A 24581-nucleotide genomic window follows, 5' to 3' on the forward strand; every position below is an offset into this window, starting at 1 on the left:
ATATAAAAGACTTGTCTCTAAGGCTTTTAGAAAAAAATATTTATTATTAACAAAAAATATAAAAAAGTATTTTAACAATAATCATATTTTCAGGTAGGACAGGTAAACATTTGTAGATATTCCATATACAGTTAGAAGTAGTAGTAAGGAAAGTCCAGAGATGTCTAAGCAAAAATAATTAGCATCTTGGTCCTTCTGATCTTGTGTGAACATGATAGCCGCCATTTTTAAATTCCAATGGGTTAGCCAATTGACTTGAAGTTGAATTTCAGGTAAGCAGCTAAATGCAAAGGTGAATCACATATAAGGGAGCTGTTTGACCTGACAAAGGGGTATTTCTGTCCATCTAGTCCTGGGATTTACACAGTCTGGAAGTGGAGGAGACGTGACCTTTTTTAATGTTGAGGTTTCACTTTAACATACAGGTTCCCCTACCCTGTGAATGGACAGTAATATGAAAAGTAGAACAGTGATAAGTTCATATCTCTAACACTTAACTCTTTTCTCCTATTAGCACGCCTTGTGCACTGCAACACGTTGCCTCCTTGAGTTGCTCCTTCCTTCCCTAGTATGAGTTCTGCTGAGAAAGAACTACAAGAGGCTAATACCAAGTCAAGTTCTGGTAGGTACACTGCTTGTATTAACAAAAATACATGTAAGGATGTACTAATGAATACAGAGTGGCATTATTTGTGTCTTTTAAATCCGTGTGAAGTTTGGCTTTGAGAAGCTTTTGAAAATCTGGTAGATTCCAGTTGTTGGTCTGGCAAAATGTTGGTATATTTATGAACAGTAGTGGTCATCGGGGCAAACAGCTGGACAGGGCATCTGTCACCCTGGGCACAGTCACAAAGTTCACTGGGCAGCGCAAGTATGGGCATATCTGTTCATGGTCCTTCAACACTTGACTCAGGTGTTTCAGTTCATCCGTCAGTTTCCCAATTTCCTTCTTGAGAGAGGAATTCTCCTGTTCCAGACATTCATATTCCTGCAGAAGGAAAGCATAAAGATAAATATTTTGTTCTGGAGGAGAAGATAATTTCCTGCACTCTTATAGCAATTCTATAGATATATAACCATTAACAAGAAGCCATGATTAGACTAAATCTAAGAGTATAGTCTACACCAGGCTTTCCCCAAAGGGTTCCTTGAGCAATTTACGCGTCTGAGGTCAGTTTACGGATACCAATGGTATTTTGGCTATCTGTATTGATGGCATTCTTCCCAATGGCTGGCAATGTAAGAGGCATTCTTCCCACTGACCATTATGCTAATGTATTACAGATTATAGAGTGGGTTCCCTGCAAACCTGAAAGTCATTTCAAGGGTTCCCCATATTAAAAAGGTCAAGACAGGCTGCTCCACACAAAAAATAAAAAATAAAATGAGAACTTTTTAAAAAAAAAACTGGGGCAAGAGTTAGAAGCAGAGATATACGTGCTGTCCCAGCCATCAGTATATTATTTGATGTGGATTTTGTATGGTCCCTTATTTCCTTCTCCTGTTTTGCAGTATGTAGTATACTTGACCCCCACAGCCTCACCATTCTTGAGTGAGTTAGTTTTAATTTTCTACTTCTCAGGGAATCAAACTGCCTATCGATATTGTCAAGTCAGCAATTTGCCATACCATGTCTATACAAAATGGGTGGAAGTCTGTTTTAATACTTTATATGGCATCATTTGAAACAGAACAATGTGTGTTTCACTTGTTAATTTACACCTGACAATCACATGACTGTTATTCTTGCTGCTATAAATTGTACATTATAAACCATCAATGGTGGGAATATTAGTCCATGATGTCAGATGAGCAACAAGGAGATCCGCTTTTACCTCACCTAACATACAGCAGTAACTTTGGTCATACACTGCTGGAAGTATATATATTTCTTGTTCAATCAATTTTATTAGGCAGGTAGCTTATCTTTTTTAAGCATTCAAGTTTGTAAAGAAGGTACCATGCAGGTAGCATGGCTCACAATACACAGCCTCTCCTAACCGAAATAAGTTCCTTCCTTGACTTGACAACCAGGCCCATCGGGACCATGCAATCATCCTATAAGCAAATAAAAAAAAATGTGGTTTACCATAATCCGACCTACAAATTGGATAACCTACAAATGCCCAACCATGATCAGGACAGTGATATGTTTCCATAGAGCATTATACAACAGATCAAATAGGGGGATTCAGGTCTAAAAGAAGGATAGTCCCTAAAAATAGCTATTGTCTGCAGCAAACAGCAAAAAAAAAAATTTAATAAACTAACATAAAATAAACATTCACAGATTTATCCAAAATATAATGTTTTAGCTAGCGTTGTTCTTCCCACTCTGGAGGCTTTCAGGATTGCTTTAATTGTTCCTAGAATTGCAGATCTGAGCACAATTGCGCCACTATGGTTTCTGTATTGAGGAAGCTATTGAAAGTCTCAGGCAAATTGGGAAATACTGGAGGTTCAGCTCAGAACACGGCCTATTGACACATAGATGTTTTTTGTGTCTTTCAGTTTTACTTTCATCCTCACTTCCCAACTGACCAGGGCAAACCTGCCAGCCGTGGTTGGGTGCTTTGCAATACTGCACGTGTGACTTCTGCAAAATGAATATTAACCCCACCATAAAAAGGGAGTCCTGCAAAATATTCTCTCCTGGTTGTGCTAATAAAGGAAGCATAGATTTATTTATTAAAGTATAGGAAAATATAAAAGTCTTATTGAAACCAACAAAAGTCCTACCAAATGCAGAATAAAAATTCTAGGCTTCAGCTCCTGACTTGGATATTCCAAAGGCAAGATGTTCTGGTATTAAAGTCATCTCATTCTTGTTCACGTTTCAGTTTGTGTGTTCCAATCCACCTAACACATTCCAGATCCTCATGCTGCAATTTTTAAAATTTAAAAAATCCCGAAAGGAAAAAAAAGAGCCCCATGGAATGGCTACAGCATGTGTACAAATCCGGGAACTTGAATTGGTCATATCAATGTGCATACAGTACATTTTAGCACTGTGCACTGTTTTATAAGCCGTAAATCTGTGTATGGTTGGTGGTTATAAATGAACAAAGGGTTTATATTTATATAGCGCCAACATATTACGCAGCGCTGTACATTAAATAGAGTTGCAAATGACAGACGAATACAGACTCAAGAGGAGGAAAGGACCCTGCCCCGAAGAGCTTACAATCTGCATTTCCTGCATAGTAGCACTGGAGAAAGGTTGTGTCTTGGAATATTAGCAATATTGGTTTTGGCGAACTGGCTAGCAGCAGGATCATGGCATTGCTCCGTACTAGCTGTGAAATACAATTTGTCACTGATGAAGCAGCTACGCAGTGACACCTCGCTGCCAAAGCAACACCACAAAAGGCAGATGGGATTTTTTTTACCAACTCCATTAAATCTGACTTACTTCGTGTAACTTGTCTGCTTTTTGCGTCTGTTTTCGGCGGCTTCTCTGGGCAGCCACTCTGTTTTTTTCACTCCTTCGTATTTTTCTGTCGCTTACATCAGAGCCCTGAAGGGAATCAAACAAATGTTTACATTTAAAGCTAAATTCCAGGCAAACATTGAAATATTATTAATAAACAGTATTTATATAGCGCCAACATATTATGCAGCGCTGTAGATTAATACACTGATGAAAGACATAAATGGAAGTTGTGCTTCCTGTGTTTTGTAATTCTGTTCATCCAATTGTGAGATTTACACAGCGCTTTTGCACCTTCTTCCTGATTGTAGGAACATTGCTTCATTTACTAAGAAGGGTGGACATTCCTATGGGGCTATGGCACAATGTCTGCTGCTTTGCATGCAATATGTCACTTCAGCCTTTCCTAACTTTTTCACAACTGAGAAACCCTTAAAAAAATTCTAAGATTTTATTGCGGATCAGTGAAAAGCATGCAAGTAATGGGAAGAATATCAATAAGCTAGACAGGTACAAATAATATTAGAATAATGCAGCTGGCTCTACAAAGTGGTGTTGGCCCCAGAACTATGCAGGCATCAATCAGCCAAATTGAATGGAATCCCTAGCAACTTCTGGGGATCCACAAAACCCTGGTTAAAGATGGCTGTGCTACTCTGTTGACAGCAGAACCAGAAGGAGCCAATGTCAGGCAGGATGAGAAAGGTTGGGTAGGGAGGAAGAGGTGGCTAACTATGGGAATATAGGCATTGCATCCTGTGGCTCCATTCAGAAACAGAAAGATGCATGACCATACCTGCATGGATATCTTACAAGAGTTCCTATGAGGAGAGAAATTTGCACAATTTTATTCTTAGAATTTACATACATTTAAGCATTGGCTGAGCAGCCCATATATACTAAAGGTTCTACTGGGACTGTGCATTCTGTACATAAAACCTTCGACTCTAACTTTGACTTAGTTTATCGTTCCTCCAACTTTTCCTCCTTTGTTCTTGATATGAAACGATTGAAAGCACAAAAAATACGAGGCATTTCATCACTGTCATTGCAAGTGATTGGTGCTTACTTCTATATGAAATATCTGCTACTTGCACAAAGTATTTGCTAAAGACACCCAGCAAGCTTGAATTCCCTGTGACTTTATCTGACACTGGGCCAACCAGTACCATCTATATGTTATGCGGGGTGAGAAATACCATGCTAATCTATAGCATGGAGTAGAAGCGTATGTGTTGAGCACAGGTCACTTTGCAGGTAATTTGGCTTTGGATGTATTCTAGGGTGGTGTGCGGTCATTTTGCAAGGAAATAAAAGGAGATTCTGTTCTATTATGCATTTTCAATGTAATATTCGAATGGGGTTTGCGGGCGTCAAACAACACATCTGAATTTGCAACATTATTATTATTATTATTATTATTACACAGAATTTATATAGTGCCATCATATTACGCAGTGCTGTACAAAGTCCATAGTCGTGTCACTAACTGTCCCTCAAAGGAGCTCAGGATCTAATGTCCCCACCATAGTCATTAATGTAGTCTAAGGTCAATTTAGGGAGAAGCCAATTAACCTAACTGCATGTTTTGGGGATGTGGGAGGAGACTGGAGTACCCACAGGTAACCCATGCAGACGCAGGGAGAACCTGCAAACTCCATGCAGATAGTGTCCTGGCTGGGATTTGAACCTGGGACCTGGGAACATCATCGAGAGATTCACAAAAGGAAATATATATGTAAATTCTGGATTACATTTTATAAACACAAAAATAGCCAATTTTACAATTATAGCCAAGTGAGTTTAAACTCAGGTGTAAATTTTTTCCAACTTCAGGTACCCAAGAATTGTTATCCAACTTATTGGATCTGACTTTTACTCCACAGCCCTGGGTTCTGCAACAACTTCTGATAGGAATCACAGAAACAGGAATGAAGGTTGTAGTGTAAAAGTGAACTCTATTGAAATAAGATCCATTCCAAACAAGGAGTCAATGTGTATTGGGGATCAGAGGGCATCACTTGCATCAAGCCATGGGATTTACTGATGATAATGGAAGATGGACACTGGGAATTAGTGTCGGAGTGATTAAATATTATTTTCATAGGCTGGCTCCACTGACACTCTGGCAACTCGTTGTTTAGAATAAGTCCTAATGTATTCATAAAACTCAACTCATTCCCTGGCACCTACTCTATTTAAAAAATTACTCTATGTTTATGGGTAAATCTATTTTTATTTGCATTTCAAAAGGTAAATTCCAACAGTCCAGTCATAAGAAAGAACAATATGAAAAAAAAAGCAATTGTACATCCAATAAGGACTATAGTAAGTAAAACATATCATAAAAAATAATACAGGGGGGTTGGGAAAAAATTACCTTAGGTTTAGCACTACAACCCCACAGTTTCTAACCCATTCCCACAAATAGTCTTAGCTTGGCTTTTAGTGTATACAGAGCTGAAACCTTTTTAGTTTCACACAGAGAAACGAAGGTTAGGAGCGATGTAAGGTTTTTATTGGCACAGGACAAAACAACAAAATCCGGACTTTAAAGGCACCTAAACAAAAATCAACAATACCAAAAAATAAAAAAATACAAATATACTATAATTTATTACAATTAAAATATTTTAGGGATGTTCATGGGCACAACTATTTAGGGGATGTTCCTGGCTCCTCTCAGCTGTCATCCCCTATTGTTGTGCCATGGCCTTCTATGAGATGGGAAATGAATAGAGGAGATCATTTCTTTTTACTTTAATTGATTTGGATCAAGTATCTAGTCACCTGTATATTGTGCCCGAGTATACTCCTGATGAAGCAGACTAAGGAAGCCTGCGAAACGCGTTGGGTATAATTTTTCTCAGGGGATGCAATCATGTTAGGAAATTTATTCAATGATTTTAAATAATTGTTATATGTTTGTAATAATTGTATTTGTGGTAATAATACATTAAAATCTATATATATATATTTTATTTTGCTGTTGTTGATTTATGTTTAGGTGCCTTTAAAGTTTCAATGTTGTATTGGATGTGTGAACAAAATGAACCAGGATGGTGTGAATAGCATGCAGAAGCTGTTGATGTTATTTTGATGGATTTTGTTGCTGTCTTTGTCTGCCCTGTGACCATTGCCATGGACTCTCAAAATGTTACAGTTGTCACCAGAACAACAGGAAGGGAGACACCAGTTCTTGGGACAGCTCCCTCCATAAAAGGGAACTTCCCCTAATTTTGTAGAGATATTCTCACACTTCACATTGCAACAGGACAGGAAGTGACAAGAAATGTTCACAACAGGACAATGACAACAGGACAATGGACTGGAGTTTAACCTTCTCTGTGTTATTCAAAGCTGAAAAAAATGTTTTGACCACATGGATAGTTTAATAAGTAAACTCAAAATTCAAGTGGAACTGAAGTCTTGTATATAAAAACACACAAAGAGCAATGCCTACCGAATACATAAAATACACCTTTTAATGTAGTTCAGAGGCCTCTGCTATTGTTCCTACCTCTTCGTCTTCCCAGGGCCAGCATTTTTACTTTTAGCAGTTCTTCTTCCACCTCTTTTGTGTGAGACAGTGCTCTCTCCTTAATAAATATGTGCCCTGTCCTTAATAAATATGTCAACGGTAATGCCGCCTGCTGTGTTCAGTAACAACAGAGCTCAAAAAGTTATTAATGAACACAGCAGGGACTGTTCTGATTGGCTGATGGAGTTAGGATCGGGAATGCTCCACATTGTGTACCTCAAGAGTGTGGGAGCTGGTGATTAGGGTACTGATATCCCAGCGATCACCAATCTGGGTTCATCAACTTCCATGAGGCCAAGAGGGAAGAAATGGACCGTAAACTTAAATTCTTATGTTAGAAGTAGCAGATAGAAGCAAATTGAGTTTAGTTCCGCTTAAGTAAATATGACTCCCGTGGTTTATATTCATGCCAAATATGAAAACAGAACAGGCTGCTACAATGAGGTTATTTGTTGATGATGTTTACTTGCTGATCAACCCAGGGGAACTTAAATATTTCTAACCTATATTTCCTAACATCTGAAACTTTGTTGAAGGAACAGAAACCTTGTTCAGAAGGCTCATGATCAGTGCAAGATCAAATTTTATCTTTTTTATGTTGTAATCTTAGGTCACTTTTCCTTCTGTGTTAGAAAATGTTGAGTCACTAAGAGTTGCCAATTAGTAAAGATTTAGGAATCTGAATTTATGCAAATGTGACTTATTATCTAAAGTATTATTTTATTTATTATCTAGAATATGACCTGATCATAAGCATTAAAGAACTAAGACATTACAGTTTTGGTAATGCTGGAACCTATTTCATATTCGTTAATAATTAGAACTGGTCAATGTTCCTATTGACAACATTTTGGTGCTGTTTTTATCTTTGGTTCTGGATACCAATGGACTTGACTCCTGGTGCTGGGTGAGAAAAACATTTTTCAGAGAAGGTTAAATCAATATTTGGGAGTAAGTTAGTGTTAAGCTTTTTATGTTTTAGCCTTTTTTGGGTTGGTTAGGATTTAGGGCACAGTGCCCGGAGCAGGGTATTGTACATGTTAGGAGTTTACGGATAGGTACTGATGCTCAATAATTGTAGCAAACAATTGTTTCAGGTGGCCATAGTCTTTTGTGTTCACAAGTGAGGACCAGTGAGTGGGAAATGCCATGCTGCATCCTCCCCAATAGAAAAACCATAGCTATCTTTATCATGGTCATTTATAGATGCAGATCAGTGGATTACTAAACAACATGTCGGACTGTGCTTACATATGTATTAAAGAGATTCGTTTTTAGGGTTCAGCTAGAGCAACCCTTTTACCCATGATGAACCACTAAAAATAATTTCCAGGTCTAGGGGAACCCTAGCTAAAACCAGTTTTTTAGGGAGTCATGCAGCTGGCTGTACCAAGTGGTGATGGCCACAAAACTATACGGGCATCATCAACTGGGAGGTCAATCAGCCATGGTAAGGAAGTCTTAGTAATTTCTGGAGGAACCCTGGGGTTCCATACAACCTTGGATGAGAATATCTGAGATAGAGTATGATTATTTGTTAAGAAGATACTTTTGCATAACGATTTTTTGTAAGTTTTAGGGAATTTATTCTATACGTCAGGAGCCTCATGTGGAAAAATACAAGCTCTAGAATTCCTTAAAATGATTCTTACTTTCTGAAGAAAATTGTTCTTATCTATGTATAAGGATATTAGGGATGTCTTTAAACAACAAACTTTAGATCAGCATTTAACCAGACTGAGGTCAATACTTGGCTATTTTGAAATAAAAGAATTAATTTCTTGCAATTTACTCATGTGTCATGAACCATTTTTATTTTGCATGATTTTATATCTCTTGAAGGTTAGGCTACAGACAGAACCTCTGGTACTTTGCCATAGAATTTCCTGACATGACTCTAATGATTGCAAGCTGCAAAAGTTATGAAAATAGAAGACAGGACTAAAGTAGCGAGCTTTTCCCGTCTTTAAAGGTATGATGATACTTTGGTATTGGTGTGCAGTTTTTGGTTTTACTAAAACTCAGAATTTATCTTCTATGATTACAGAACACAGTTCCTGAAAGTGGAATTAGGATTATGGAGAAATTATATAATGGCTAGCTTGCTTAATTTTTGGGGAGAAAAGGTTTCCTCCACCTTCAAAGAACACTACGCTTGTTTAACATGTCAACATTAACATTTCATGTACACATATAATATGTCAACTTGTTTAACATTATAAAGGTAGACATTGTACAATGTTTGCAGATCCCTAAATGTCACCCCAAAACTCTTTCATATGACTGAGGACTCCATTACACAGCCTGGCTCTGGTCTTTTTAAGACATTTGATGTGTTTCAATGCTTGGAGATTTGGTGAAGGACTTTAAAATCGAAAAAAAAAAGACCAAACTAAAAATGATCCCTAATGCTAACCCCCCTTATTAATATTGAGAAAGCATGGTAAATCAGTGGCTCGCATTCTTAATTTTAAAGCACTAGAGTTCTAGACTTAATTCTTGGCTGGGACAATATCTGCTTAGGGTTTTTTATGCTATCCCCATTTTGAGCACTCCGGTTTCCTCCCACATACATTAAGCATTTCAAAATTAGCCTTAAGCTGTGTTAATGACATATGACTATGGTAGAACATTAGATTGTCAGCCCCTTTGAGGGACAGTGAATGACATATATATGGACATGGTAAAGTGCTGTGTAATATGTTGGCTATATAACTACAAGAAAATAAGAATATCACAACCTTTACCTTACCATTGACATTAACTAAAACCTCCAAATGTATTACCTAACCTCCTTCTCTAGGGCTTAAACCACAATTTCGCAAAGCAGTACTCGCCCTCCATGCACTCCAATTTTTTACTTCCTATGTTCTGTCTGCTGCTCCATTTCTGGGTTGACAATTAGTTTTATTTACTGTATCTTACTTTTTGTAAACCCTGATAGGGAAAAACACAGACTCAGGGGTGGGTGTAGTTGGTAATTTTTTAGTGGCAGGGGAGTGGATCTGCACCATTTGGAGATGGAGAGCTATGGTTCCACATAAAGTAATTGTGAGCAGGCATCCCTTCTGCGATAAAACTTACTTACCTGCCTGTTCACAATCTTCATTTTATAGTTCAATGAGCCGCAATATCCATGAACCCAACACTATACTATTAACCCCCACCACTAACTACTCCCTCGCTCTACAGACAGGCCTGATCCTGCACTGGAAGCCATTCTTGTCAAAAATACAATGCCTGCCCTGAAAGATACTGGCACCAACCTTCCAGAACTGAAATCATTCTAGTAGCAGTCATGCTAAATTCCTGACTGCCTGCCTGTGTACTAATGGAAACCATTAGTTTTTGGAAAACATTTTGTAACCTATTTGGTCCAATTTTTCTTTTTCTGTCTATTGAAAAAATTTTGATACAGGACATATTGCATGTCAACAGGATTTCAAAATTTAAAATAGCAGGTTGGCAAAAAATATGTGTTTTTTGTTAAGCAAAGCAAGAATTAATCATGTGCTAGCAAGGTTCAGGCATTTTATGGCCAACAGAACGTTGGATTTTGGATTTGGAGTATTGTAGCTTGCCAGTTCAATACCTTCGGTTCCAGAAACCATAAGCAAGGAGTTCTATGCTATATTGCACTTATGTAAGCAATGAAGAATTAGAATACAAACTGATGTAAAAAAAAAACTGCCCCTGCAAACATTTATTTCTGCTAATAACACTTTCCTCCATCCTGGCCCTATTTAAGGTTCTGGTCTGCAAACATGTACAAGTTTTACTTTAAAGTGCAATCTGCAGATAGGCTCAGCACCTCTCAAAGTAGGAAATAGGAAAAGATGGGAGTATTTCTTTATATCTTCAAAGTTCCTTGGTATTATTACATAGTATTTATATAGCACCAACATTTTACACAGCACTTTACAAAGTCCATAGTCATGTCACTATTTGTTCCTCAAAGGAGCTCACATTCTAATGTCCCTACCATAGTCATATGTCATTAATAGAGTCTAAGGCCAATTTTGGGCGGAAGCCAATTAACCTAACTGCATGTTTTTGGAATGTGGGAGGAAATTCACACAAACACAGGGAGAACCTGCAAACTTCATGCAGATAGTGTCCTGGCTGAGATTCGAACCTGATACCCAACGCTGCAAAGGCCAGAGTGCTAACCACTGAGCCACTATGTTGTCCTTTGAAATATTAAAGTGCAGTTATCCCTTACGTCTTTAAAGCCTATCATACCCCTTGCTATATCCCTTAAAACCCAACCCTAACTTTTAATTCAAACCGTGCCCTGAACTTTACATTGCATGTAAACCACAACAATGGACTTCTCACTTCTCTTTTCCTTTCGATCTGGTAAATAAGTTTTTGAAAATGTTTTGCCATGCAGTATATGTTCATCTTCTGTCCCTTCTGCAAAAATGAACCCATCTGCTCATAATTTGTCTAATATAAAAAGAAAAAAAACTTGTTGGTGGGTGGGAATGGTAATTGTTGGTGATGGTATGCACAGCATTGTTTCTGAATATGGCACATATTTACCTATTTGCAGCTATCCTGTAGCAATGACAGGTTCAGCACCTGGGGTCATTGTGTCCTCGGAAGGCGCCACCTTTAGCCGCCAGCTCCTATGTGGACTTCTGAGAAGATGGCAATCTTCTGTGGCCATTGGATAGACACTGATGGTGCATGGGGCAGCACCACTGCAAAAACAGCCAAGCTCTGCACCACACAGTGCACGCGCCATACGGTGTAGAGCTAAAGCAAAAAGCCACCAGGAGCCAGGGCTTTAATATTTTATTTTTTTTAAAACATATTATTTTTATTATTTTGCATTTTCATAACAAAAACAGACAGAACAAACAACAATCACAGTAATACAATCAATGAGATGTTGGTCTGGTACATATTTACCAATCATCGATGAGACATACTAACAAAACAAAACACAAAAAAGAGAACAGAACCCTTAGATTTTACCAAATAAAATTATCAATATCAAAAACACTGCCAATTACCTGAAAAAGCATGTCATCATCACAAAACCCTTCCTATCCGTTATCAGACACTCCTCTCCTCTCAGAACCCTTTAAGTGAAATACTGGAAAGCCTTATCGATCTACCCTGTCCGTCCAGTCTGTTCTCCCAACATGTTTTTATATTCAACTGATTCCTGAAAAATTATCCAGGACGACCAAACATCAAAGAAATTCCCAATTCCTTTATAGAGGTCGGCAGTCAAATCCTCCATTAGCCTAATCTCATTCACTTTACGTATCCACAGACCCATGGATGGGGCTGTGGGCTTTCTCTACAAACTTGGAATGCAGGCTTTGGCAGCGTTTACCAAAAATTTGAACACAGATTTGCCTTCCAGGGTCATTTGGTAAGATGGAGAAGGAAGAACCCTGGGTCGTCGGGTATTGTTCTCACCGACAAATCCTGGCATACCTTCCTCACCCCCTGCCAAATCCCAGTTAACCATGGGCACGACCAGAAAATATTCAGAACTGCGCCTCTATTAGTCCCACACCTTCAGCATACATTTGGTACATCTTGGAAATACAGCGTGCAATTTATCAGGGGTCTTGTACCATTGTGTCAAAATTTTGTACTCCGTTTCTTGGGAGGTGCTATGCATTGAACTTTTGTGACAATATCCCAACACTTGGTCCCTTTGGTCCTGAGTAAAAATTATTCCCAGTTCCCTTTCCCATCCTTTCAGATAGGTAGGTATATATTAATCTAGTGTCATATTCAGCAGAGAGTACGGAACCGATAGGGCATGGCGGGAGTTCTTATCCCCAGTAAACATTTTCTCAAAGACTGTTAGTTGTCTGCCACATCCTATATCCATCTTCAGTGTTTTAAGAAAGTGGGACAGTTGCGCCACTTTCCAAAAGTGCAGCCATTATGGAAGAGAAGGGTCAACTAGGTCAGTTACTGTACACAAAGACCTTCCTGCTACAAAATGTCTGGCCCTGGACAGTCTCTTTCCCTGAGTGAGTTAAAACCACAATGTAGCATGCCAGGAGTAAACCTGGGTTATCCAGTATTGGTGTAAGGGTGCTAGGATGTGGTGGGATCTCTCCACAATCAAAGTATTTCCTACAAACATTGATGGTGGCCAGTAAAGTGGGATGGCCTCTATCAGCTTTATTTTTTTTTTACAAAAAAGACATTGCGTGTCATTTATCTCTACCTTTTCATTGTTTTGAGCTTATGTTTAGTTACACTTTATTTATTTTTTAAAAAAAAACCTTACAAAAAGTAAAACTATCCAGTAATAAATCAACAACGGATCTGCAAATACTAAGACCAAAATTATATTTTCTGATTACAAAGTATCCTTATGGCCACTTTTAGAACAATGATGGAGCAAGGGGACTAAACGTCAAATATCTACAACCAAAGAACAATCTTGCAAAATCTGTATTAAAATCAACAAATGTTACCGGGAAAACTGCAGAAAAGAAAAAGAAAAACAATACCTAAAAATAAAACAATAAGAACATTTGATGGAGAGGAATCATGGGCAATAATAAGTTTCTTTCAGTAATTCTAGATTTCTGGCCATCTTCAGACGGCACGTTCTTTCGTCTGAAACCCAAGATTCTCATAATTTGACTCGTTGGCCTATCTTTTCTGAAGAAAACAGCTATTTAGCAGGAGGTATTAACAGTTTTCTTAGGAGACAGACTTTTTTTTACTGTCTAAGCATGGAGGGACTGCCCCTCAGACATATCTACAGCGTGAGATAATTCACAGAACTCGGTGTAACCAGAGGAAGATCTGAAGATTCATGGAAGAGATAGAGGTGACATTTGGCAGAAGCTGAGCTGTGCAAATTCCTTTAAGATTCTATGAAATGATTGTCTGTTTCTCTGGTTCTGTTATATGAGATAATTTATTATACGTACACTATCATCAAAAAAAAAAAGTTTATAAAATTAAACAATCGACCCCTCGTTTTGTTGTTATGCAAAAAATGTAACTGTACCCATGAAGAAAACAGAAAAGGAAAAAGTGAAAGAGTGAAATGTTGTTCACCACAGTGCACTGATTACATGGTTCTTTGCTTTTTTATATCTTTGGATATTCTTTTAAATTTATACTATGATGTAACAGTATGAATTTTATTGATATTGTTATAATGTTTACTGTATTTTTTACTTTGCCAATAAAAATATTTATAAAAAAAATTGAACAATCAAAATCATCAACGAGTCCCTATATGTTCTATGTTCCTGTAGTGAAACAGAGACTTTTATTACACTTTGGTGGGGAAAGTGCTGGGTGCTCAGGTTCTACTGACATAGGTAAGACCCCAGATCTTCCAAGAGCCCCTTCTTTGTGTGGACAGGTGTTTGGGAGTCACAGCAGCAAAATTGCTGTAAAAGAAATAAATATCTGCATGTAGAGCAAAGCGAAGGGGGGAGCTTCATCCCTATTATAAAGCCAAAAAAACTTTTTATAAAGTGAAAAAAAAAGTGTAGCAGTTGGGTAGGTTGAATTCTGCAATTCTGCAGGCTTGCAACCTTGAGTAGGATTTCAAAGATGCAAAAACACTGTGTTGTCAACCTGAACAAGAAGCTTATTGAATTTCTGCAAATCAAAAAGATATGTTTCTGTACATGCAGCATTTTAAAAAATAATTTTAAATATTGGAAAATGCACATGTAATACAAGTGTCTCCCATCCCCTGCAGAAGCCCAGATATCAGTGAAAATGTAAATGAAAATGTTTTTTACACTTTATCAGTTGTCTCGGACTTAATTATGCTTGTGTAGGATATTTATTAATGTTTATTAGTAATGTAATAATAATAGTAATAAAAGAGGAAACCGAGATTTACAGGAATGTCATCAGGCTCTTAACCAGCCTTTGCTCAGCGCTGACCTTTCATGCCCTAGGATGCCCTCCAGTTTGTCCTTTTTCAATTAACTTCCTCTAGACAAGACTGCAAGAGAGCGAACGATTCCTCTTATAAATTGCAATTCAGATTCAGTTGAAATTGATAAGACATTTCCCTTCTAAAAGGTGCTGACTACCTGGGGCACAATAGCCCAAAACAAGTGAGCAGAACAAGAATTCTGACCTCCCCTTATTTTCTGATATGCATTCTTGCCTAAATTTTGCCTTAAAAAATGGTGCCATCTTTTTGGAGAGAAAAGCAGATGAAGGCATGAACAGGGGGAATTACGGTGATAAGTAATACATATCTGGAAGTGTGAGTTATAATTTAACATGGGTCACATTGGTGCCTGCAGATTATGGATCAGAATCACACAACCACAGCTTTTTTGGGCTTTCTTTTTACTCTACAGGTGACTATTCTCAAATGCTTAACATTGTATATGTAGCCTAATTATTCTGAAACATCATTTTTGGGATAGATATAGATATAGGTAAGGCACAGCTAGTGGCATCACTATGGACTTTTTAAAGCGCTGCGTAATATGTTGGTGCTATATAAATACTGTATAATAATAATAATTTGTTGGAACAAAATAGAGCAGCCAGGGGACAAAAAATACACATAGGAGTCTTATATATGAAACTTGTGTTAACCAAAATGTTACCCGTTACAAGAAAATCACCATTCACAGATAATATTGAATAGAGCAAACTGAATAGTTGGTATGGGCAGAAGGAAAGCCTCTTGCAAGCACACCTTAAGCTTCATTCTGTGCAAGGGTGGTTTTGGAAGGGGGGCAAATTGGGGATTTTGTTAGACCCCCACCTTCTCCAGGGTCCCTACTGACATAATGCAAGGGATGCAGGGAACTCATACGGTGTCCATGCAAAGCTTTAGCTTCATAATTGCCTAGGGCTCCTTTTGCCTAAAACAATCCCCGGTACTGACAACTCTGTTACCGTACCACTAAATGCCCCAAAACACTCGTTATTGACTTCTTTCTTGCTCCTGTATAGGTGTTTTCCTTAACATTTACTCTCACTTTCTTTCAAGTAGTTTTTCTTGGTTTAAAAATAGCTGTTCACTTTTTACTATGTGGTTGTCGGATGTCATTTGTCAGTATTATGCACCTCGGATGAATTTCTGCAAAGTCTCCGTCCATTCAGGATGTGGTTGTGCATGTTGTATATATGTCTTACACACTTTAGAAGAATTCTTGTACATACATTGTTATATTGTTATACATTGATAGGCTGCTGAATTTAGTATATATAATTAATCAACCTTTTCCATTGGTCTTTGTATTGGAAGCAATGGGCATTATGTGTGGGTATCCACAAAAGTTCCAGGAAGGGCAAATTTTTGGGGTACCACAGAACTACAGCAGTGAGGGACTCAAGCTGACTTGGAGGAGGATTGCAAGACCAGGGTATCACAGTAACATCATGGCTCATACACATGTAGGTGTTGTATAAGTCAGACACATCAGGACAACCATAGGGCAGCAAGGTAGCTCAGAGGTAAGGGCTCTGGCCTTTGCAGCCCTAGTTCCCAGGTTCGAATATCTGGCAGGACACTATCTGCATGGAGTTTGCAGGTTCTCCCTGTGTTTGTGTGGGTTTCCTCCCACATTCCAAAAACATATTAAATAATGTATCAAAGACATATGACTGGGGTAGGGACATTAGATTGGGAGCCCCTTTAAGGGACAATTAGTGACATGACTATGGACTTTGTACAGTGCTAATATGATGGTGCTATATAAATACTGTGTAATATTAATAATAATACAACACTGTGCCAACTCTATCAGTTCCCTGTCAACACAGCCTGTCCATTGAACTATCCTACTTGTGAGATTAAGGTTATGCAGATAACTGGAAGCCATTAGGTATTTGGATAGATTAGCTTTGACATGAAACATGGGGTTAAGGTGAAGCACTAGCAAAAAGGGGGGGGATAGAATTGGGCATCAGGTAGGTACAGGTTGAAATTAGGAACCAAACAGTAAATGAACAGGGTAAGCTAGGGTACCAGGCAGAGGGGTTAAGCTTTGGAACCAGGCAGGAGGGTTGAATTTAGGCACTAAGGAGGGGGGTTAAACTTGGGCACCAAGCAGGAAGAATTTGGGTTAGGGGGACTACGTTTGGGAAGTAAGCAGCAGGACATGATTTTAGCACTGAACGAAGACATTTCGGTAGGAAATTTTGCCAAAACACCAGCTGCCGCATCCTCATCATTTAGCCACCCTCAAGAGAAGAGCACTGTCCGGCAGCAGGGGCTGCAACTTTAGTTCTAGATACTGGCTGTTGCATTGCAACAATGGTGTAATGTGCAGGGAATTAGGAAACAGCAGGTTGGTTAAACATTTTTAAAGGCTGGTGATGTTGCTGAAAAATCCCCCCCCCCCCCCCCCCATTCTTTACCCCCCTGTAAACTGTGTGCTCCTTTTGTTTTATAACATGATTTTTTTTTCAGAATTACCGGTATATCTATGCAGATATGACATGCACTTAATGATTCAATAAAATAATTATTTTACTCATTCATTCATGTTTCTTTTTAGCTTGTTTAGCTTTTTGTTTATTTGTTTGTTATTTTTACTTTATATAAAGAAATAAATTGTGTAGAAATCTGTGAACATTTTACAATATGAAGGTCATATTTTTTCTGCTGCTGGTTGATTTAGAAAAGGACTAGTCACTGGTCACTACGTTCCACCACTGCCAAAGGGGGTCCAGAACTAACAGAAAGTGGTTTCCCAAATATTGTTTGTAGCATTCATGTATTGCAGTACAATCGCTACAATTAATCTCATCATCTGGATGGGTATAGGTAAGACCACCTGCCAGGTTTACCCAAGTATACAAGCCCTTCTATCTTCACTTTGTATTTATTTTTATTTACTTTTATTTTTATGCTGCTTACAACTATAGAAGCATTAAACCAAAAAAAAAAAAAGACCACAAGGGTAAAAGGTGTAAAATAGTGGTTTAAATTTCCTGTTTACTTTTACAATAGTCACACTTTTTGCAAACAATATTATATGTTGTATGTATTTGTGTTAAAGAAACCTAACGTGCAGGGCAAAAGAAACTACAGCATTAAAGGAGTAATATTTTTTTACAAATGAAAAATCAGAGACAGCAAGAACAAGATGGGTCACAAGCTAACCATTGACAGTCATAAAGGTTCTGCTATCAATAAGTAATTTCCTAGCTTGTTTACAGCCTTTAAGAAGGTAGAAGAAGAAAAAACAGTCGGTTTAGGCCAAGGTACAATAGTGACCAAATAAAGATGAGCAACATTTGCTTGCTTAGTAATATTAAAACGGTCCAGGGGTGGCAAAATTTGGCTCACTGGGGTAATAATCATTTTACATTGTTGTTAACCAAAAGATGATGCTGCAAGTTTGTAGGAGAAGCTAAATTGCTAAATCATACAAAGCTGAAACTGCTCCGTAAAAATCATGGAGAATTGAAATATCATCGATGGTAAACTTATAATAAAGCTGTGCAAAAAATAAAATAAATTGATAAATAATAATAAAATACAAACTAACATAAAATTAAAGTTTTGAAAAACTGATTAGGTTCTAAATGAATAAAAATAAGGGCAAAGAATAACACTGGAAAGTATAAACAACACTGTACCTGGGATAGAGCGTCAGCCTCTGATTCGGATGTGTTAGGCGCACTCCTGGAATAGGAGCTGATGGTTGGTGGTGATCTCTGTGACATTCTGTCTAGATTGAGCAGCTGGTAGATGAAAGTGCATACATTAGATGACTGCAGGGACCGGTTTAGGGATGGGAGGAGACAGAGGTGGTACACACACTCAGGTTGATGGGGCGCAGACTTTGAGGCTGTTGAGATTCAGGAAAAGCACCAAAAGGTCTTCAGCCAGCTAGAGCACACAGGCAAAACATGGCTTGCAAGCCAGAAACTCACCACCATGGTTTAGTCCATTCAGCAGAACATTTGTGATGAAGGCAGAAAGCACGAGGACTGGACACAAGGGGGGTGCTGTAAGTCAATCCTGCAGGACCCTCTGTGTTCTTGACAAACAGGTGAAGAGAAGTGAGCGGTCCGCTATGAGCCCCGTCCTTTATTAGTGTGACTGACTCTACTTCTTCTTGGAATGGGCCTGTAGCTCATTTCAAGTAAGTCACGTGAAAGGCCTTTGAAACTCAGAGGAAACTTGCAGTGAAACCACAGCTCTAGAGTGACAGGGAACTGAGAGATTGCTGCTGCCCCTGTCATTGTCACTTTAGGCTGAAAATTTTGTGTGAGTTTCTGTGTCACCGCCGTATAGCTGTAAGAGAAACCGTGCACAAAAAATCCAGATCTACGAGTTACAGGTTAGGTCCCCGGCTGATAAACACATTGTAAATGGGCTCCTCGTGATTATGTCAGAGGAAATTACACAGTCTGCTGTAGAGTTTCAATAAATTCTCTAATATGCTTAGAAGAGTCATGGTAATGTTATTTAATAGGGAAAGGTGAAATTTTATGAGCAACAGTGTCATCACAACGATGAAGGTAAATTCATCTGGAACATAATGCTAAACCATCAGCCAGTTGTATTCCCTCCAAGTGGAATATCCATGTTCTACCATGGATACTTAGGACCCCATTCATAAAGTAGTGGTGGGGTCTTGCCGCAGCCATGATGAGCTTTGCCGCAGCCATGGTACAGCTTGAATAAAAACCATTTACCATTACCACTAACCATTTTAATCGCCCAATATACCCATGGTACAGCTTGGAAAAAAAGAATCACCTATTTAAATAGCAGAGTAGTGTGCTTTATATAAATGCATTCTCTTCCATTTGTATTAGGAATCTGAAGATGGTAGAGTGCAATAGTAATGAAAGGAACTGTTCACATAAGTTGGTGTCAATGCCATGTCACCGTCTCTATTTCAACCATGGAGTTTTCTCTGTTGCTTGGATAATCCAGCTCTGCTCCCCACATCAATACACTGTGATTTTCAGGGTGACAAGATAAGAGCGTGAGACCATGACACCCTAAGCACACGGTCTTTCCAAAGTTTTTCATATTAAGTGGCAATTTAGCTCAGCAGACTGAGGACATGTTGTGAAGTATAGGTAGTACAGAAGATAGCTCTGGTTTGAAGGTGAACATCACAGGCAAGGGATGACATTTGAAAACCATGGGCTCTTTATTACTAATAAAAAATGGATCTGGTGAATATAAAATTGAAATTTGTACAGGTGCATAAATATAAGGATACCATTGTTGGCTTACTTATAATATTATCATTATTATGAATAAACGGTATTTTTATAGCGCCAACAGCACTGTACAATAAATAAGGGTTGCAGATGACAGACATATTCAGACAGTAGCACAGGAGGAGGAGAGAACCCTGCCCCGAAGAGCTTACAATCTAGGAGATGGGGGAAGTATCACACAATAGGAGGGGGAATATGGAATGGTTGATGATTAGTGAGGATTTTAGAAGATTGAAAAAGACGGGTGGGTAGGGATGAAGCGTTGGGTTTTGAGTGCTCTTTTAAATGAGCAGAAAGTAGGAGCAAGCTGATGAAGAAGACAATTTCAGAGAGTTAGGGCAGCTCTAGAAAAGTCTTGGAGCCTTGCGTGTGATGAGGTAATGACTAAAGAAGTCATAAGTAGGTCACTGGAGGAGAGAAGAGATCGGCTAGGGGTAGTTGACTCCACTATTTTCCCATTGACTTGAAACAAGTTTGACACTTACTGAAGTTGGGAGTCCTGCTGTACATTTGATCCACTGTCTTTAAGTATTTTAATCAAAAAACCAAATAAACGGACAGCTGGCATTTTCAAAAGAAGTTAGGCAAAGGCAGGCTATGTTTTTTTAGCACAGGGTATCTTTCAAAATAGAAAAAAGACCTAAAAGAATGGGATCACAGGCAAATAGTATAGATAACTCTTTACAATGATGGGGAAACATAGCCTCTGCCCCATAAAACAACAGGGATTATATCATTTTCCTAATTCCTCATTTGGTTGATTCCAAGCATAGTGAGAACTAGAGATGTGCATGAGATCACAATCTCCTGTCACCCCATTCTTTTAGAATTCATATCCATCCCTTCAGATGGGGTGGCATGATCCAAATTAACTGGGAATGATTAGAGATTTTGTTCCAGTGCACACCTCTAGTTAGAACAGAGAATTTACTGTGCTTACAGAATATACATTTGTATCTTTCCTATTTTATATCAACACAGTCTTTTGGTAAGATCCAATATTTATTTTAAATTGTTGCTGATGGCATTAGTTTGAAATTAGTCTAAAATTCTTCCAAGATTATTTAAAATTCATTGACAGATGCATTTGACCTACAGTTGGTCTCCTTCTGACCTCCATCAAGCAAGTTTTGCATTCTTGAAGACCAACATGAGAGTGGTTAAAACGAAAAAAACTACTGAGATAATAGTTAAACATATAGTATTTAGAGATTATGATAATAATAATAATAATAATAATAATAGAGATTGTTATAACATTTTTTTTCTAAGTGCCCCAAATTTGAACAATGATTTCAAGCTATATGCAGGGTAAAAATGCTAAAGCTATAATAATAAAGTTATTACCTACAATAGTCTATATATTATTGATTATATTCTATTTTTAAATGCAGTTCAAGCGAGCGTGTCACTATACAAAAGATGCTTAGGCAAGGTAAACCTGTGCCAGAAGAGCTTACATACTTTATTCTCATAAATCTTGGGCATTATCTGCATAGAATTTGTATGTATGATCTGTGTTTGCATGGCTTTGCTCTTGGCAATCCAGTTTCCTTCTACTTTACAAAAATATAATGTTAGGTTAAATGTCTTACCCCGAATATTAGTTTTAGACTATCTTTGGGACATTTGATGGTGGTAGAGACATTAGTGTCCTCCTCTAAAGACAGTCCCATGACCTTGGACTCTGAAAAATGTTGGAAAAAATGTCAGAACTATATAAATACATGCTAATATTGATTCTGTATATGTTGCTGATGGTCCTTTATTTTCCCATTCTGTTTATGCCTCTATGATGAGTGCAACACAGAAAAGGACTGGGAAACCTGGTAGGGCTTCATTTCTATGGCTATAGATAGTATACACAAAATGTACCATAACATTGCATTGCTTGAGGCAGTTGGTAGTCACATGTTGTTCCCGAAGGTCATCTACTACCAATGATTTATTATGGCATTTGATCATGTGACATCTTAGAAATTTGGTGCTGAAAGACTTTATCCTGCCATATTCTGCGATTGAAGCTCTGAATATGGAGCAGGTAACTACACAATACCCAGCATATGTCATTGACTGCAGACCCAATATATAAATGATAAAGTATCTCCATTTAGGACCACCTGACCAACATATATTATTAACACTGACCTGAATGGCAAATACACAACTTCTTCCAGTTCACTTCCTCAGCTCAGGGGAGACATTGATGCAACAACAGGGAAGATCTGACGTGCTTTGTATTGGACAGTCTTTCCTTGCATGGATCCCCCTCCTGCTGAGTACATGAAACTTAACACAATATTACTCCCAAAAACAATAACTCCCATTGCTGCAAAATGAAATTCAAACTGATCCACAGGCAAAATAAAAACGTGTTAACTTGTTAATGCTCCCTGCATGCAGCTAAGGTTAAATGGTTAGTTTAGGGAACAGAAAAAACAGCAATAGCATTTTATTCCTCACTCTTGCAAGCTTGAAGGCATGACCGGTACCTTGAACCCACTTTTCTTTGATGCTCAATAGGTATTAGACACTCCAGGGTCATCGCATGCAATGCACAACCCAAAGTTCTGTTTTGCAAGTGAGGATTCTGTGGGTCCATCTCTAACTCCAAGCAGAAGAGTGTTGAGGGAACAAAGGATAAGATTTGCATACCTGCTTTTTCCGTTTACCCCAGACAAAAGGAGCACCTAACCCATGCCATGCAGGTTAAGCCGCCTGCAGGGGTAACTTTTTTTTTTACAAGTTTAGCTTTAAACTTGTAGGAAGGGAAGATGAGATAAGAGAAGTGTAAAGGTCACATTCTCCAAATGTTCTCTGATATTGTGAGAACTGTGTGAGCAATGTGGGAAATTAGGTCAAACTTTCCAGCTCTCAGCTTTTGTATCACCTCTGCACAGACCCATGAAAAAGAGAACAGGAACACTACTGGTATCTGATCTTGATTTATATTATATTACAGCAACAGCCACAGATCAGGTCAGCGAAGTTCATGTATATGTTGACATTTGGCAGACATATGATGGCTCATAACCTTACAGTAAACCATTAGTTAGGTTCTAGTCACCATTAGCCTGACTGCCAGCACATTCTTTGTTAAAAAAGAATCTTAGATTGTAAGCTCTTCAGGGCAGGGTCCTTTCCTCCTCCTGTGTCACTGTCTGTATCTGTCTGTCATTTGCAACCCCTATTTAATGTACAGAGCTGCGTAATATGTTGGCGCTCTATAAATCCTGTTTATTAATAATAATAATCGAAAAAGTAGAAAAAAAGAGAAGCACCAAGGATCGCCCCTTATGATTCTGTATGTATCGAGGGATCTATACTTCACCAAGGACTGGTGGCATTTACTTACTTTAGGAGGTTGTTTAACCCCAATGGTCTTTGCGTTCTTGTAAAGAATCATCTGTGGAAGAAAACTTTGCATGCAGATCTTTGTTCTTGGTGGATCATCTCACTACTTCAACAAGGAAACAACTCTTGCAGACCTTCTTTTCCTGCTGGTGTGAATCTAATCTGATAAGTGGAAGAAAAAAACCTTCAGGACATTTTACAGCAAAGGCACTCAGTAGCAGTTGCTTCCATACCACAAATGATTTTGGTAAAATCATACATTAAATATGCTATATACCTATAAGGACTTTTCCAGTACCTAAAACAAACTTGGTACGTAAGCCTAAAATTCAATATTTATTAAAGTCATTAAACATAATAAAATCTCATATAAGATAAAACTTAGACAATTGTTTAATCGATTCGAAAGATTAGTCACAAAGTCTTAATTTTACAAGTTTTTGCGTGCTTCACCACTTAGCTTCATCAGAAGTTTAAGGGATCATCAATAATATCAGTTATATGTGCAAATTAGATAGGATTCCAATTTTTCAATTCACCTGTGTCTAAACTCATCTTAATAAGATCAAAAACTTGATCATAATTTATTATCACCACATTCCTAGATTGTAAGCTCATCAGGGCAGGGTCCTCTCCTCCTCCTGTGTCACTGTCTGTATTCATCTGTCATTTGCAACCCCTATTTAATGTACAGTGCTGTGTAATATGTTGGCCCTTTATAAATACTGTTTAATTATTATAATTAATAATATTAATACCAATAATAATATTAATTGTGCAAAGACAAAGAAAAACTATGCATATACTTAATACATTACTTCCTTGGGTTGCTTTGACTAATTGCCTATGGCATATTAGGTTGTTAAACCAGGGACGTGGTACCAGGAATGTATCTCCCATCTAATGAATAAAAGGTCTAAACATCATAAACTAAAGCAACACATTTTTGCTACACTGAAGAGGTGGGGGATATAAGGGACATCTTTGGAAACATCTCGAACATCTTTAATAGCAGTCGCGATTTAATATGTTGGAAGTTTCCTAAAACGAATGGAAAGCAAATACTATTTCGGAAAG

General features: G+C 38.1%; 1 protein-coding gene across 1 annotated transcript; it reads right to left on the bottom strand.

The window, feature by feature from the left end:
* Positions 1-24: 24 nt before the first annotated feature.
* On the bottom strand, positions 25-19264 carry BATF3 (basic leucine zipper ATF-like transcription factor 3). The gene is made up of 4 exons (XM_072409842.1): positions 18843-19264; positions 18546-18650; positions 3413-3517; positions 25-988 (listed from the first exon to the last, which is right to left on the bottom strand). Exons 1-4 carry the CDS (start codon positions 18846-18848, stop codon positions 800-802), a joined length of 405 nt encoding a protein of 134 aa, XP_072265943.1. The 5' UTR covers positions 18849-19264; the 3' UTR covers positions 25-799.
* Positions 19265-24581: the final 5317 nt, after the last annotated feature.

The sequence above is a fragment of the Pyxicephalus adspersus genome, chromosome 4 (assembly GCF_032062135.1).
Source record: "Pyxicephalus adspersus chromosome 4, UCB_Pads_2.0, whole genome shotgun sequence".
NCBI lineage: Eukaryota > Metazoa > Chordata > Amphibia > Anura > Pyxicephalidae > Pyxicephalus > Pyxicephalus adspersus.